This window comes from Cherax quadricarinatus, chromosome 30 (genome assembly GCF_038502225.1).
Source record: "Cherax quadricarinatus isolate ZL_2023a chromosome 30, ASM3850222v1, whole genome shotgun sequence".
Classification (NCBI taxonomy): Eukaryota; Metazoa; Arthropoda; class Malacostraca; order Decapoda; family Parastacidae; genus Cherax; species Cherax quadricarinatus.
The window spans coordinates 323,106-340,331 of NC_091321.1; the positions used below are offsets into that span (position 1 = coordinate 323,106).

At 37.0% G+C, this 17,226-nt stretch overlaps 1 protein-coding gene across 1 annotated transcript in view; it reads right to left on the reverse strand.

Moving 5' to 3' along the window:
• Nucleotides 1-6,855: 6,855 nt before the first annotated feature.
• The window catches only part of Megf8 (multiple EGF like domains 8), a 62,635-nt gene continuing 52,264 nt past the window's right edge, over nt 6,856-17,226 (reverse strand). The window contains exon 17 of the mRNA XM_070089822.1: nt 6,856-15,593. Within this exon, the coding sequence (XP_069945923.1) occupies nt 11,514-15,593 (4,080 nt within the window). The 3' untranslated portion in view covers nt 6,856-11,513. The remainder of the gene's footprint in view (nt 15,594-17,226) is intronic.

The following is a 17,226-nucleotide window of genomic DNA, read 5'->3' on the forward strand; positions in this document are numbered from 1 at the left end:
ATTGAGGGAATGATGTTTTTCAAGGGTGACAGGAACAGTATCTATATGGGAAAGACGAGAGAGCTCACGAGCCTGGGTAGCATTCTGTACGGTAATGATGCGCGTACCGCTCTTAAGAGCATGAAAAGAAATATCTTTACCAACATGGCGTAGGAGTGCCTTGCCAATACTATGGTCAGAAAGATAGGCAGTAGAGGAAGTTGGTCGTAAAGTGAAGAATTTAGTCCACTGTTCAGTCTGAAACTGAGCGTGGAAAGGTAGTGAAGGACGTGTCGATCTTTTCTGAGAAGAACGAGAAGGTGAAGGTGGAGAAGTATCATCAGCGGGTAATTGTCGTTGACGTTTAGGCGTGGGACCAGAGTTGGTCCGACGTGGAACGGGTCGGCGATTTGAAAATTGCCGCACCGTAGAGGGAGAGGCCGGAAGCATAGTCAGAGGAGAGCGAAGGTCTGATAAATCGAAGGAGTCAGTCGAGGCCTCAGTACCTGAAGCAGGTGAGGAAACAGCACCGGCAATAGGTACAGAGGCATGAGGAATGTCTGAAGAGTGGTCCAAAGACGAGGCGGGGTCAGAACGGGGTGCGGTATCAAGAAGGGGCCCGGGGGTACCAGGTTCATGGACTAGGGCTGCCATGGTTAGGTTACTTCTTTCTTTTTGTTTTTAAGAAAAAAAAAGAAAGAAGAAAAGAAAATAAAAATAAAAAAAAAAAAAAAAGAAAAAAAAAGGGGGGACCGGGGAGGGATAGTTCCTAGGAGGAATGAAAGGGCCAGAAATCTCCCTCCGCGCCCAAGAGGACTCGACACCGCTAGTAGCGCAGATGCAGCATGGAACCCGTGCCATACCCTACCCTTCATGCCAGTAAACCAGCAATCTGGGATAGCAACCTCACATCTGCCGAGCTACCTCGGTGGACAAAAGAGAGGGCGGCCGGATATCCGCCACAAAGCATACCTCCTTCAGCCACCACCCCCGGAATCCGAAAGGTGGCTTCCAGAGATACACCCGTCGCCCAAAAGACACCCAAAGCTACTCCGGGATACCGGAGAGGGATCGGGACATCCCTAGGCAATCCAGATTCCACGGCAAACTACGCCACCGCCAAGAAACCTCAACGGAATGGGATCGACCCCGGTGTCCTTTCCTCTACCTAGGAACTAGCGTGCCTGTGGGAGAAATCCCAAAGGACAAAAAGAGGAAGGGCAAAAGGGAGGAGTGGGGAGGAGGAGGAGGAAAGGAAAAAGGGGAGGATGGGGAGGATGGGATAGGGGAGGGGAGATTGGGGGGTAATTAGGTTCGGTCTGAGGAAGAAGACCGATAGGTCTAATTCCTCAGACCAAGAGCCTCTTCACCACGCCAAGGAGCCCCCCTTGAAGAGGTGATTGTTTGAAGATCCTTGGATTACTGGAGTGCCGAAAATGTTTACTACATCAGTCACATTCCAGCTATTGAAATCTAAATTGTACTGCATATAACGTTTTGAGGGATATTCTTAACCAAATGTACTTTCCAGTAAATCTTGTAAAAAGAGTATTCTGGAATTGGCAGAATTACTATAATTGTTTAAGAAACACATGCACTATGTCAGGGGTATAATTAGTGAAGGAATAAAGATGCCATCTTCTTCGGATATTGTCAAAACTATGAAATCGTATAAAACTTTAAGGGAAACAAAAATAGAGGCAGATCAGAGAAAATAAAGTTTTGAAACTACAGTAACTGAATTTGTGAAGAAAAAAATCTTAACAAGAGAAGTTGTTCAAATGTTTCTTATGGTTATGGATATCCACAGCAAACTGCTATATACAAATAGCCGAAGAGAATACCTTTTGAAAAAAAAAGAGCATGGATTCCTAGAGATCTTTTCAGTAAAATACAAAAACATTAAATAACATACAATTGATAATTTACAGAGATTTAGCATAATACTTTGACAGTCAAGTTTTTGTGATGGTTTTTAAAATGCGCATATACAAACATTATCTCGTTGCAATATTCTGCATCATATATCAAAAATGTGAATAAATTAAGAACATTAACATATTTCATTTATGAGCATTTTAAATAGAAAATACTATTACATATTATTTTTTCCTTCACATCTATTACTCTTTGTACCTTTATGGACCATGCCAATAAGAATAAAACTTTCATTGAGGCACCCTCCTTACAGGGTAGAGGGCTTACTTCATGTTCATGCACTACATAAATAGGCTTATTTCTCATTCTAGGAAATGAAAGGGGAATGTGGATAAACTTATAATATGCAACGAGAATAGCACAGACCTAAAAAAGTAGTTTCCCATTGTCATTATAATAAAGGATGCCAAGTGCAATTTTTATCAGTATTTGTAGTTTTCCCAGGAAATATGATGTAAACACATCTTAGTCAAAAAACTAGGCACAGTATTTCATTTTATTTACAGTATACCATATTGGGAGGCTACTTTTTGAGTGCCTATATTACAGATGGGCGGAATGGAAGTTCATTCTCAACTATATAATGCTTTAAATATTTATATTCAACAGCATAAAGTAAAACTGACAGTAAATAGCAACCATTTTGTTTCATTATCACTAATCACATTTATTATATAGTTATACTAACCTGATATGCTGACTTGGACGCAAATAAACTTTGAGAGCATGGATGACTAAACAAATTAAAATTTACAAAAAAAGAAAATGAAGAAATGATGAAGGTAAATACATTAAGAGCAAATGCAAATGGTACTGAAGAGGAAAATAGAGAAGCATAAAACAGATGACTAAGGGAACATACAATGAAAAATCAAACACTGATTCAAGAAGATATAGAGAAATTCAACAAGAACATGAAAGTATGAAGAAATGTGTATTATGTAAAACATTATGGTAGAGGAATCAAAGGTAAGTTATGAGGAGAATGAAGTAATGAGGCCATGAATAATGATAAATTCTTAAGTCTACTATTTACAGCCAAATTACTGGTCATTAATATTAATGAAAAGAAGAGCTACAATTATTTTTTCATTCGGTTTCCTAAAGTACTAAACCCCAGGTCAGAATAATCAGCTTCATATGAGGGCCTAACATGACAATGAACAACAGTGCATGTATCGCATGCAATGACATTTTAAATTTGCGTGGATGTACAACTAAACCTGGGCCTGGTAGGCCAAAGGATAAGTGCTATTGAAGAATGAGCTATAGTGGCCCAAGCATGAATGGTCTTGTTTACATATGAACTAGGACTAAAACACATGAACTTCCAGAGTTAAAACATTAACAATGTACACTATAGAATACCAATGAAACAGTTATGTACAGCAAAAATCGCTACTATATATATTAAAATGGCAAAAAAAAAAAAAAAATCATTATTATTATTCAAACAATATCATTCCAAAGTACACACATGCACTCGCACACACACACACACATCACAGCTAAGCATGCAACCAGAGTGGCATTCAAGAACCTAAAGAGAGATTAAGCCTACTGTGCAAGCAAAAAGTTGCTTGAATAATGTTTCCAATTACTGCTTTTGTATTCATCATCCACAACTGAGGCAAGAGGCAGTGGAGATGTCATGTCTAAGGGCAATGTGTGGAATAAATATTATGCAGAGAATTCGTAGTGTGGAAATTAGATGTGGAGTACTAAAAGTATTTGTCAGAGGGGTTGTTGAAGTGGTCTGGTTATTTAGAGAGAATGGAACAAAGTAGAATGACTTGGAGAGCGTATAAATCTGTAGAGAAGGAAGGCGAGGTAGGGGTCATCCTGGAAAAAGTTGGAAGGAGGGGGTAAACGAGGGTTATGTGTGCAAGGAGCTTGGACTTCCAGCAAGTGTGTTAGATAGTGAATGGAGTTGAATGGTTTTTGGGACCTGACAAGCTGTTGGAATGTGAGCAGGGTAATATTTTGTGAAGGGATTCAGGGAAACCAGATAGCCAGACTTGAGTCCTGGAAATGGGAAGTATAATGCCTGCACTTTAAAGGAGGGGTTTGAGATATTGGCAGTTTGGAGGGACACCTAAACTGTTGTATCTGAGCACCCTTGCACAGACAGTGATTACGTATAAGCGATGGTGAAAATGTTGAATTATGATAAAAGCTTTTTTTTTTCTTTCTTTTTGGGTCACCCTGCCTTCGGTGGGAAACAGCCGATGTGTTAAACAAATTTACATCTAAGGAGAGCAATTCAAAACACACTCATCTTAAATGTGCAACCCATTTTTTAGTATACTGCACTAGTGTGGAACCCTCACTAGTAAAACAGAATGTGAAAACTAGTTATAAAAAATGTATCCAGAATGATGCTTGAGCTAAGGAAAATAAGCTGTTAACAAAATATGCATAAGCTGGGCCTTCTGTCACTGGAAGTGTTTACAAGAGGGGATACGATTACAGCTTACAAAATTAATATTAGAGCCTAGACAGGGTAGAAAAGGACAGGCTTTCCCATGGGTGAAACAAGATGGGCTGTTTTAAAATCAAATGACCAAATGAACTACAGGGATATTAGTAAACCATCTTTGCAATAAGATGGGTAAAATAGAATACAGAAAATAGCACAGTGGAAGTGGACTCCAAACAAGGGTTAATTAAAAACAGACATGGCAAATGTACTGTAATTCTTATGAGATGCATGCAAATTAAGAGGCAGGACTCGAATACATAAAATACACACACACACAGAAATAAATGTAGAAAATACACCAAAATAACCAATACCTCAAGCAGGCAGTTTGCAACTATAAGTGGCATTCAGAAACTTTACACACAGACTCATTTAAAACCTAGTAACCCATTGTTGAGTATACAGCATTGATGTGGAACTATTACCTAATAAAATATTAGATAAAACTTGAGAAAGTACAATGTGCATCAAGATTTGGTCATGGATTGAGGTGAAGCAGCTAAAAAGAAAGAACTTGAGACCTAGACCATATGTCATTGGAGGAATGAAGAACAAGAGTGGATATGATAAAAAATGAGGCATGGTTTGAAATCACAGAGTACAGGAAACATTTCTTCAACATCCGAGTGTTAATTGGAATAGTCTGAGCAATGACATAGCAGAAGTAAACTCCATACAGAGGTTAAAAATAGATTTGACAGGTTTAACTCATGTCATTTGAAAGTTAATAGGCACGAGTTCTAGTTAACCTTTCCCCTGCAAACTCAGAGTGGTATTTCTAAACAGTCAATTATACATGAGGAGGAAAACATGCCATTATCATATACCAATCCTTTCACACATTTATGTACATATAGGTTGCTTACAGTCTATTGCTGAATTTGAGCTTAGAAATTTATACTAAATACATAAATAAATGCTAAGTACAGTAGTGAAATTTTAAGTATAAAAGTAACATACCATTAATAAAATGAGAATTCCACAATACCCTAAGAGTAGAAAATTGTATATGGAGTCCTGGTACCTATCTGGTAATCTCTCTCCCACAAAACCCACCACTGTACCCACTATAAATGAATCTTAAAACATATTTTTGTTTTACTACTAACAAAGGTTTAAGTCTATCTTCTCAGCACACCTAATTACCTTCATATTAGGTCTATAAGCTAACCTCTTCTAGGTTTTTGGATATATATACAGTACTTGTGTTACATATATAATTTAAGCCATATTATTATCATATAGATGCAGAGGTGTATATTCACTATCTTAAAGACAACTAAAAACTAAATGACAACCAAATCACACCACATCTCTACTAATTCAAAGAATATCACACAGTAATTTTAAGAGAAAAGCAAGAGGCCACGTGTGTGAGAGCATGGTAAATGCTTCGACTTTCCTTCAATGTTGTAATATCTGTGGAGAAATGCTAAACACAAATGGATCATACAGTGCCTGGGGAGTGGGATAAAAGAACAAAGAAACATGCAGCAAGCCTACTGGCCCATGCTAGACAGGTCCAGTTCACACCCACTCATGTACCCATCCAAACTATATTTAAAGCTACCCAAAGTTCTTCCATTCATCTACAACTCTATTGCCCAACCAGTACTTCCCAATATCCTTTCTAAATCTAGATTTCTCAGATTTGAATTCATTGCTGCAAATTCTGTCTTGCTTAGATATTTTCAACAAGTTATGTATATCCCCTTTATTCCTGTTTTCCATTTGTATACTTCAATAAAATCTCTCCTGATTCTATGTCTTTCCAAAGAATGCAAATTCAGTGTTTTCAGCCTATTCTCATAAACATTTCTAACATAAGGAATCAAGTTCATCATCATTCTCTTATATTTTAAGAGTTCATTTCTGTATCAAGAATGATACAAGGGGATGACAGATCCCATTTATTGGATCAAGAGCCTTTCATCAGCATCAAGTTACATCTCTTAAGGAGCTCTTTCCTTCAGCCTTGAGGTCTTTATTTGCAGTTCCATACCAATTTATCAACTAAATTACAATATTGAAATATTTTTAAGTGATAACTACTTCAACCACCAATCAGAGAATAAAACTATATTGAGCTCTTCACAAGTGAAATATTAGCACTAAATATGAGAATAAAATCCCTTTAAGTAGTAATAAACAAAACATTCCAATAAGCATCCCACATTCTGTATACATTCTGTATTTGCTACCACAACTATTATCGACTATAGTTACCAACACCTTGAGCCAATAATGCTGCATACACATTTGGTACTTTCAAAAACTAATGTATATTTGTGTGCCTTCTCAATTTACTTAATTTTGGTTCTTCCTTGCTTCAGCATGCAATTTTGAACAACTATACATGTATTTAATATATAGAATATGTTATTAACTGGATAATTTAATTGTAGTCTAAACTTAAAAATGCCCAGAGTAAATAGGATACATGTATATTGTACATATTTTTGGGATGTTGCAGTTTGGAGAGTCATCTAAATTGTAAAGTAAAAGGACACAAGTGCAACTAATGTGACATTTATTGTGGCAACGTTTCGCTCTCCAGGAGCTTTATCAAGCCATTACATATTGTCGGTAATTATACCAACTTTATTACCATCTAAATTGTGATGTCAGAGCCCTTCTGGAGCTGACATCACAGATTGAATGAGTGACAATGAAAGTGTTTTCTTTGTTGTGTTACCCTTCCTTGGTGGGAGATGGCCAGTGTTAATTTTTTTTTTTTGGGGGGGGGAAATAATAGAGGAATAAGGACTAACTAATCACCAAAAATAAATTTTCTTAAGTAATATTCTGTACACAACAGCTTTTCTACTAACCCAGAGTTATTAGACAAGTACAGTAAGTATACTTGCAGGAGCATAACACAATGTTTCATAAATATTTCTTCTATTCAAGTTGAGCTATGAGGTTAATGGCTTTTCAGACCCATATACCCCTTGCAAAACTTATTACCAAACTGATATTTTCTCATTTCATAATCACCCACATCATACCTTTCTAATCCAGTCTATCTTGAATTATTTCCCTACACTTACTTTTCTAAATGAATATATGTGTCTTAACTTAACCTTCATCATTTCCAACATTATTTATGGAAATATCAAATAAACAGAACTGTGATGTTCTGAATTTATATGCAACCAAAACAGTTGATTTGCAAATGCTTAGACCACTTTGTTATATTTTGAATATCTGCAACTAACCAGTCTGAGCAACCTGGTGTATACTACCACATTATGAATATGGGAAAACATCAAAACTATAAGGTAATACCCCAGTACTGAGCTAAACATCTAGCGACAATTTGATTTCTCTGAGAGTACAACTAGGTAGCGTATTTGATTCAATTAAGATGGAGGATCAAGCCTTCACCGCTCCCTGCACTGAATGACACACACTGATTTAGCAATTCACATAAAGGCATTATTATAATATAGTAGAGATTCCTTTATCCGAAATTCCAAAATCTGAAAGTTTTTGAGTGTTGACATTATGTGCCACAAATAAATCATTCAGTTTGTTGTAAGCAAAAATTACTCACTGATTACAACATGTTTTGTGTTCTGTGGTGTGAAGATATTGGTGAAAATGTCAAAAAGGCCTATGGGTGTGGGTTGCATCCTTGGACAAAACTGACCTAATTTGCCCAAAATGCTCTGCATAACAAGGGGCTTTCTATATAGTATTATGTCAATGATATCAGCTAGGCTTGTATACCTTGTACATGTACTTGCAGTAAATAAAGATATTATTATTATCTATATCACGGAAAGTCAAGTTGGAAAAATTTGACAGCATCTGACTGAGGAGTCTGGTGTTGGAACAACCACTATCCACACCCTAAAGAAACAGAAGCATAAATTGTTGAAGTTCTATGCTGAAAGTGATGAACAGAAGTTAATGAAAAATAGAAAAAATGCTGCATATATGGAAAAAAGATTTGGATCAATCATGAATTGATGGAGTGGACTGGTCAGTGTCAGAGTGAGCATATGTTGCTTTATTGTAATGTCTGGGACTGCCTTTATCTTCTTTTTGGAAGCAGCGATCAAGTTTTTTTGGGCACAATACATGTACAATACATGCTTAGACTTGGGTCCCATCCTCAAGATATCCCATTTTAAAGATGCAAATACTATTCACATATTCCAAAACTTGAAAAACTTCCAGACCCAGGCATATCGGATAGAGGATTCTCAACTGTAATAGTAATAATAATAACAAAAAATAATTATTAATCTTCTCAGAATTTGAGCTGTGGTCATGATGAGCAATGGAAAGATGGAAAAAAATTACCATACCTCCTCACACTAAGAAAAATGATGCACAATACAAATTTTCATTGGTTAGCACAAGAAACTGGGCTGTGCAGCACTAATAAACCTCTATTATAATTATGATATGCTCTGAAATTAAGTCAAAATGCTTTATTCATAATCCTAGTGAGATATTCTAGTTTTCAGTAGATGTATAAGTCTTCTGTGCATGAATTCAATAATTCAGAGATTCAATTATATAGACATGTACAATTCATCTAAAGTAAAAAAAAAAAAAAATATTCTAATTGTGCCTTGGAACTTATTTTCATATGCTTGTCTTCAAAGCAAGCCTGATTATAAGGTACATTTGAAGAGAAAGTGTGCTTAATGCCTTGCAACATAACTGCAACAGGAAAGATAAAAGCTTGCTAAAATCTCAAAAACTATCATTTAATAAAAATAGTGATACCTTTTAACAATATACTGTACAAGGTTATGAATAATTTTTCTTTTAAATTGTATCTTATGCTACAATATTAACATTTTTAATAGTTTCACTACTATTAAAACATATATTCTCTTCTGAATTTTTGTTATCTTTTAGAAACTACTGTATTACACTAAACAATAAGGAAATACAGTATAACAGCACCAAATCAAAGTTCAGGGATAATGCAGTAATGGATTTTTCAATTTAATACTTCTGTGTAGAGTAAATTGTAGCTAGTAACACCACCAATGGTACCTGGATCGAGTTGTGTTCAGTAAGAGGTGATACTAAAATAAGATTGATAAAAAGTAAGATACAGTTGGAGAGCCAATCAAAATATAAACTGCCAAATAAATGTTTTATAGTAAGTCATCAGTGAAATAAGCTAAGGAAAGGCTGTTGCAGTATTAGACTTTTTGTAGAGATACAGTACTGCAAAAAAATATAACAAAGTGAATATCTGAATGAAATACTTGAATTGAACATCACTTTTAAATATGGTTGTAAAGTAATGACATACACAGTATGGTATCTGAGTTGCAGTTGCCATTGCTTGGTTCAAGTGATGGTTGAGGCAGGGCATTTCAAACCTACAAACCATACTTCATATGTCAAACTAATAACTTCAAAGTGTCAATCTGACATATACGTATAGTACAGTATGTAGGTATGAGATGTCCTGCCTCAACTATGGCAGCATATGACCCAGCCTATGTTGCATGCTTCACACATGTAGTATGCTGGGTATATTTGGGTTGCTCCTCAAACCATTTACTATGCCACATGACCTAAACCATTACAGCAGTTAAATGGGTAGCACTGTGTGCAGATGTTTCATCAACGTTTACAGAACAGGTTAATAGTGTAAAGTTAGTCATCCAATCAGAACTCACAACAATGAAGCCAAAAGTATGTGATCGTGGTTGGCATAATGAGGTACAGAAGTGATAATTTTGAATGAAAACTATAGAAAATGAGTGAATAAACAAGCCTACACAGTATATAAATGAAAGTGTCTTACTATTGAGGCAGCCTTTCTGCATGGTTTTACAATAAATGACCTGTTATTAATAAGTTACTAAGATAGTGAACAATTTATGATTGGGTACGAGACTTTATTCCTTCATCCCTCTTTTGGAGATAAAAACCTATTACTGGGTATATGTACTGTACTTACTCATGTGATGTATGCTATTTCCTAATGCTCGAGAAATTATTAAGCTCAGTTTATGTCAAAATAAATACCACCATCATTACTTTTGAATCCCTCTTCTTCAGAAGCTTCAGGAAAATATTATCTTATTTAAACTGGGGTGATCAAACTAAATAAGTGCTAACTTATGAAGGAATATATAAATATGCTCACAATTACTAAGAGCCTTATTTATATTCTCCAAACAATCCTGCTATCTGCAATGATTAGGTCAGTAAAAAAAAAAATGCATTAATGTTACAATTCATATTCATCTGAATTTTTTGGTACAGCAACTATTAGTTTAAAATTAAAAGAATTCTGCAACCTACCAAAGATGTATTATGATTCATTAATAGTAGCAGCCTAAGTTTGCCTAAATATGATTAATATGGAGAGTAAAGAGTATTATATGGTATTTCTTAGCTACCATGTTTTCTTATTAAAATACTTACACTCCAAGATTAGACAATAATATCACAGCAAATTACAACAATCTAAAATCACAATGCCACCAATGGAATCTGAATATATTTCTACTAAGCCTCAAAAGTTCCAGTATGTGGCATTTTCTTCAAAACAAAAACAAAACAGAAGCATAAATATTCAAGTGAAAAATGTACAATATGCATTTATGAGCAGTAGGAAAGTCAGAAATAAGAGCAAAAATTAATATTTTTGTGGTAAATAAATTATTATAAGCAATTAGTCCAGCTCTCAATTTGAAGGTAATCACCTCTGATACAGTGCTGTACAGGTCACCCTCACTTAATATGAATTCACCTTATGAGAATCTGGTTATGCAATATCCCATTTGTATCAGCAGTTCTGTATATGCATTTGCCACATATGAACAATGTAGGTAAAAAAAGGCATTAAAGATTTTTTTTTTTTTTTAGCACATCAGTCATCTCCCACTGAGGCACAGTAACCCCCCTGCTTCCCCCCCCCCCCCAAAAAAAAAATCATCATCATTAGTCTTACAATTCAGAATTAAGTGTTGATGGCCAGACTGAGCTTAGTATAACTGCCATAGGCCTAGAATGCATAAAATGAGGGACACCTGTATATATGAGTGAAATTTTATGAACTGTTAATTGATAACTATCTTGGCAATTATCAAACCTTCACTAAAGAAATTAGCTTTTCTTAAAAGATTCATGCTACCATATGAGAGGTACGTCGACGGAGATGGAAAGGTCTGGAGGCAGGAGGGTAGATGCGAGACATTAAGCACAAAGCAGAACCCAAAGCCAAACGATGAGTTGGTCCATCTCCCTGGCACATAGTACTGCCAATGCCTCCACCAGGCAACTGAACCATTACAGTTAGTACTGCTGCTACTCCATCATCCGTTGGCTCAACTGCTAGAGGGCCAACATCAAAGCCATCTCCAAACCGATCCTTTTTGGTTGCACGTTTCCGCCTACCTGGAGACCAAGGAGTAGGGTCTGGTGGCATATCCAGGGCATCCTGGTTAAATTCATCTTCTGCATGCAGCACTAATGTTGTGATTGCAAATGGCCGCTTTGCCATGTGTAACATCTCCACTACGTGACGTCTTCTGGCCCGTCTTAAGTCTACACCCTGTTTGATTTTCCAAACTACAACACATACAGCAAGAAACAAGAAAAAGCAAGAAAAAAACACAGAAAAGAAGACAAACAGATCAATTCTTGGCTGATCTTGGCGGAAAAAGATAGAACCAAAGGTATCTGTCACCTTTTCATTTCCAATACCATATACAATGACATAAAATTTTGCAGATCGCAAATCATGCTGATGCTGAGGAAGTGTGATTACTAATCTGTTAGTCACATTTCTCACAATTAATATATCATTAGATCTTGATACTGTTGCAAATGTTTTCAGTCCTTCAGCAACTTTTTTAATAAGATGATATTCTGAAAGTGGTGGCTGTGTTGTATTTGCAACCGATTCCTTTATTGGGGACATAGCATAGCTGCTAATATCATATAGATCAAAACCACTACCCACAAAATTCCTCTTCAGAGGTGTAGCATACATAATGGGTCCTGTTTCTTCAACTATTGGATAGTTAATGTCAATTTCTACCTGTTGTCGGCCTGTAGTTTGGTTAACTGTGACAACAAATGTGTCTTCCCTGGTGCTGAAGTAAACATCTGCACCACCTTTTGTTACATCTAGAATTAATCTAATATTCACATTCATGAACTTTGGCTGAACAGCAAAAAACACTGTTTGGCCTTGGCTAAGGGTACCAGGTTTTGTGTCGCAACCAGTCTGATCACGAGGATCTAGACAATATTCTTTTTCTACAGTCATTTGCCTGTAACACTGATGACCATTACTAGGATTCCCCAAATAAGATTCTTTACATTTAGCACACTGTTGTTGCCAACAATATTTATCCTCTTCCTTCTCAGTACTGACTCCTCTTGTCTTGCCACTGCCTGTACACTGAGTGTCTGTATTATTACCACATTCACATTCTGTACCCCAAACAGGGTTACAGATTGTACCATGGCCATTACACTGACAAGGGCGGCATGGATGACGCATATCTTCTACACCTCGAAAATAGCCTGATAAACAGCTATCACACTTTGAACCTGTAGTATTGTTGGCACAGGCAACACATACTGCATCAGTTCTGGCACCTTCTGTTATTTTTAATACATTTATCATGTCTGACATTGCAACTAAAGGAAGTGTCAAGTTGTATTTAGCCACCACTTCTCGAGGGATGCAACTATTGGCATGCATGTTACAATATTCAAAACAACTTATACACTGCCCACTGTTCCGAGGATCACCCACAAAGAAGGGCTTACATTTTTCACATTGATTACCCATCGTGTTATTAAAACATTCCAAGCATACTTCTAATTTATCTGGACCTTCACAATTTGCATGACCATTGCAATTACATTTAATTGAGCAGTTGGTGCCTACGTAGCCAAAATTACATGTGCAATTATGAGGTTCGATGCAAACCCCAAAAACACATCCCTGGGAGCAAAGTGGAACACAATCTCCATTTTCCGTCATGTTGTACCCAGGAGCACATTCACACGCATATCCCTTAAAACGATCTACACATGACTGACTTCTGTCATCACAGGTGTGATGCATATTTCTACACTCATCCTCTGGAGGGCAAGTATCATAATGCCAAGAGAGAGACGGCAAAACATTCCTACTTGCATCAGGATATAATCGAGCATGTTGGCGAAGGCGATGAAGATCAGTGACAGAGGCATTGGAGAGAATATCAGAATAGTCAAGGTCATGGCAGGTGCCAATGTCAGGGCCTTCTAGCAAGCCTTCAACACACTTACCTAATCCTCCCACCTCTGTTTCTATGGCACACCATCCACAGTGTGGTTGACTCAAACAATGAGAACACTGTGTAAAGTTTTCACATGGACGTGGGCATTTTTCTTCTCCACCTGTCAAAATACGACCACAAGTTCCACCTAAGCAGCGCAAAGCTATATAGCTGGGTCCAAGGCATTCTTTTAGTGATGGTGACCAGTTGCATTGCTGCCAGCCACCTTCAGCTCCCTTAGCACTTAAACAGTCATAACAACTGGTATGAAAATGGCATCGAACAGGACACTGATTGGGAGGGGAAGATTCCACAACATGTGATGAGTGCCGCTGAATCATACTTTTAACACAATTCCAGTTATAAATTTGCATAGCATGAAGGGTGTAACCCAACTCTGAAGAACGAAGAACTTGTTGTGTCCAAATACACTTACGGAGACTTCCACATTTGTCGCAATCAGAAGCAACACAGGTACCCCCGTGGCATTTATCAGACTCTGTAATTATATAACGTCCAGACCCACTATCATCTCTTGCTTGAGAATCGCAAAGATTTTCTTGTGCACAATCGCTATCACGAGGTATGCACTTACCCTTGGAGCAGTTGAGACACCACTGGCAACGTTGTTCTGAATGTGGGTGAGCAGGCCATTCAGCTAAACATTCTGTGCAGGAGGTGTGCTGGTAACAATCATGGTCTTCCAGTAATCTTGCATCACAACGCACACCCACCACACTACTCTTTCCATAACGAGGATTCCGGCAGGTGCTAGGCTCCTCTCCAGTATTAGAGTAACAATAAGATATGTTAGTACCGGAACTTTCATGTACCACACAGTTGGCACATCCAATGACATCACGACACTGGGTTTGGTTTGTATTAAGAGTACAGAGATCAGGTGGAATTTTTATTTCAACCAATGATCCTTGAAGAGTTCCATAATAGCCTCCAAATAAGTATATTGTTGAACCATATATAGCTGAACTGGCTCCAATTTGAGGGGTTATCTCATGACCAACAAGTGTGATAAACTTATCATTGAGAGGAATCCACATGTTGCACTTATAAGAGTACACTAAGAGCCCCTGGTTTGAGTCTAAATGATCAGTAATGTCACCTCCAATTATGACCATATAATCTTGTGTTGTGACTGCCGAATGAAAGGTTCTTGGAGCAGGAAGAGATGCTGGATTAAGGTTTGTCCTACGATCAGGTGGAAGCACTGACCACTTTTTGCGGGTGTAGTCAAGTGCATAAAGATCTGGAAAATGGTCAACTTTATCTACCTTAAAGGAATACCCACCATACACATAAAATGTTTTTGTCCCCTCATGATAGACTGTACTGTGAGCATATATGCCAACTGGTATGGCACCACCTGTCTCCACTTTGCTCCACTGGCCACTAGCTAAGTTGTATTCCCAGACACATTCCAAAAATCCATAATCTGATGAGGCTCCTCCAATCAACACTAATGATTGTGACTCAGCATCACTGCGATATGTTAGAGAATGACCAGCCAGGCGTGGTAAATCAGGATGAGGTTTCAACTCCTTCCAACTTCCCGATTCAATATTAAATTTCCAAAAATCATTTAAAAAAGTGGTCTCATTCAACCCCCCATAAACATACATCTCCCTCTGATTTGAAACATATGCAGCTGCATGGAAATATCTACTTGGAGGAGGCTGCCGTCCAGGCTGTACATTAACAGTAACTTGCTGCCAAATGTTACTATTGTTGTGCGTGTCAAACTGCTGAATGTCATTAAGTGGACCTCTTGATAATGAATAACCACCAAACACCCACAGTGAACCACGATGATCCACTATAAGAGACTGTCCCATGCGTGGCAGAACAGTTGCTAGGTGGGAAAGAGAGGATGCAATCTTCTCTGGTGCAAACAGCTGCGTTACCACCACCTGCAAGCACACAAGTTATTACACAATTTTAAAAAGCAAATAATTATTTCTTTTATATCTTTAATTTTTTTTTTTTGTAAACTAACAAGTTTAGAATTAGTCTTGGATGATAACATGACAAGTGAATTTCCTTATGCAAGACCAATAAAATATTTTAGAAAATTAGATTCTTAACAACTCAGTGAAATATTAACCCTTTCAGGGTCCAAGGCCCAAATCTGGAGTCACGCACCAGTGTCCAAGAATTTAAAAAAAAAAAAATTGTTATTTTTTCTTATGAAATCGTAGAGAATCTTTTTGTGAAGGTAATAAAACAAAAAGTACGAAATTTGGTGGAAAATTGACGAAATTATGCTCTCGCGAATTTTGATGTGTCAGCGATATTTACGAATCGGCGATTTTGCCGACTTTGACTCCCATTTTAGGCCAATTACATTATTCCAATCAACCAAATTCTTAGCTATTTCACTAGTATTACTTCTATTCTATCGATTGAGCACAAGAAATCGCCAAGTCAACTGTTTCAACTACAAAATAAAGTGATCGGAAATTGTTAATTTGGCCAATTTAACACAAAGTTCAAAATATTCCAATTTCAAAATAGGGTCCAGAATGAACAATGTAGGCATTCCTGGCACTAAACTAACATTTCCTCTGTTCATTAGTTATGTTTTGAGGCTTTACAAATAAATTCCATTTTGATTTTTTATTCACATAATGAATTTTTATTCACACCAAACAATAGAAGATTTACTGTTATGCAATACTGTAATAATTGTATAAATATCATCACCATATTTGTGAATGTATATTAGACCCACCAGCTGACTTGTATTAGACGTGTGAGGTTGCTTGTTTACTCTTGAATATCGGCAAAAATTTAACATTTCCGCTACTTTGAGCTCAGTTTCAAGCCATTTCCAATGCTAAAACCAATCAAAATCATCTCTATTTCTGTAATATGTCTTCCATTCTATCAAATGAGACCAAGAAATCGCAAATACAACTATAAAAAACATACGAAAAAACACTGCAAAGTTGCTGTTTTAATCGAAAAATCATGATTTCATTTTTTTTCTCTCATTATACAGTGTGCTGCAGGATCTGTTTTATGTGGTGCACACATACCACATAGATGTATTCTCTCATATCTAGGCCCAAATGTACCACTCACAGTTTATCAGAGTGAGCTGAGCTCATGGCGTAGATCTACGGTTTGGACCCTGAACGTAAAGCCGTAGATCTACGGGACGGACCCTGAAAGGGTTAATCAGATGGACAATAATTCATGACAGAATAAGAGTGAAATTTGAACAGGCCTGCATAGATAAGTTAGAGATATTTTACTTAGCTCATTATCAAGATTATGCAAGCTAATCTCACCAAAATCTATCCAGGTCTAGAATTTGTCCCTAACAATCAGTGTAACAATATGTTTGGAATTTGTGGGGGCAGACAAAGTGATTGACTAGTTAACTAAGCAAAAGCACCATGCAAATTATCAACAGTAATCATATTCTGATGAAAAAGCTATTAACTTCAAGATCCTGCAGGGTTCAACATTAGGCCCATTGCTTTATCTAATGTCCAGTATTATAATACTATTGCTGACTCATGTAAAGAAGCAACCATA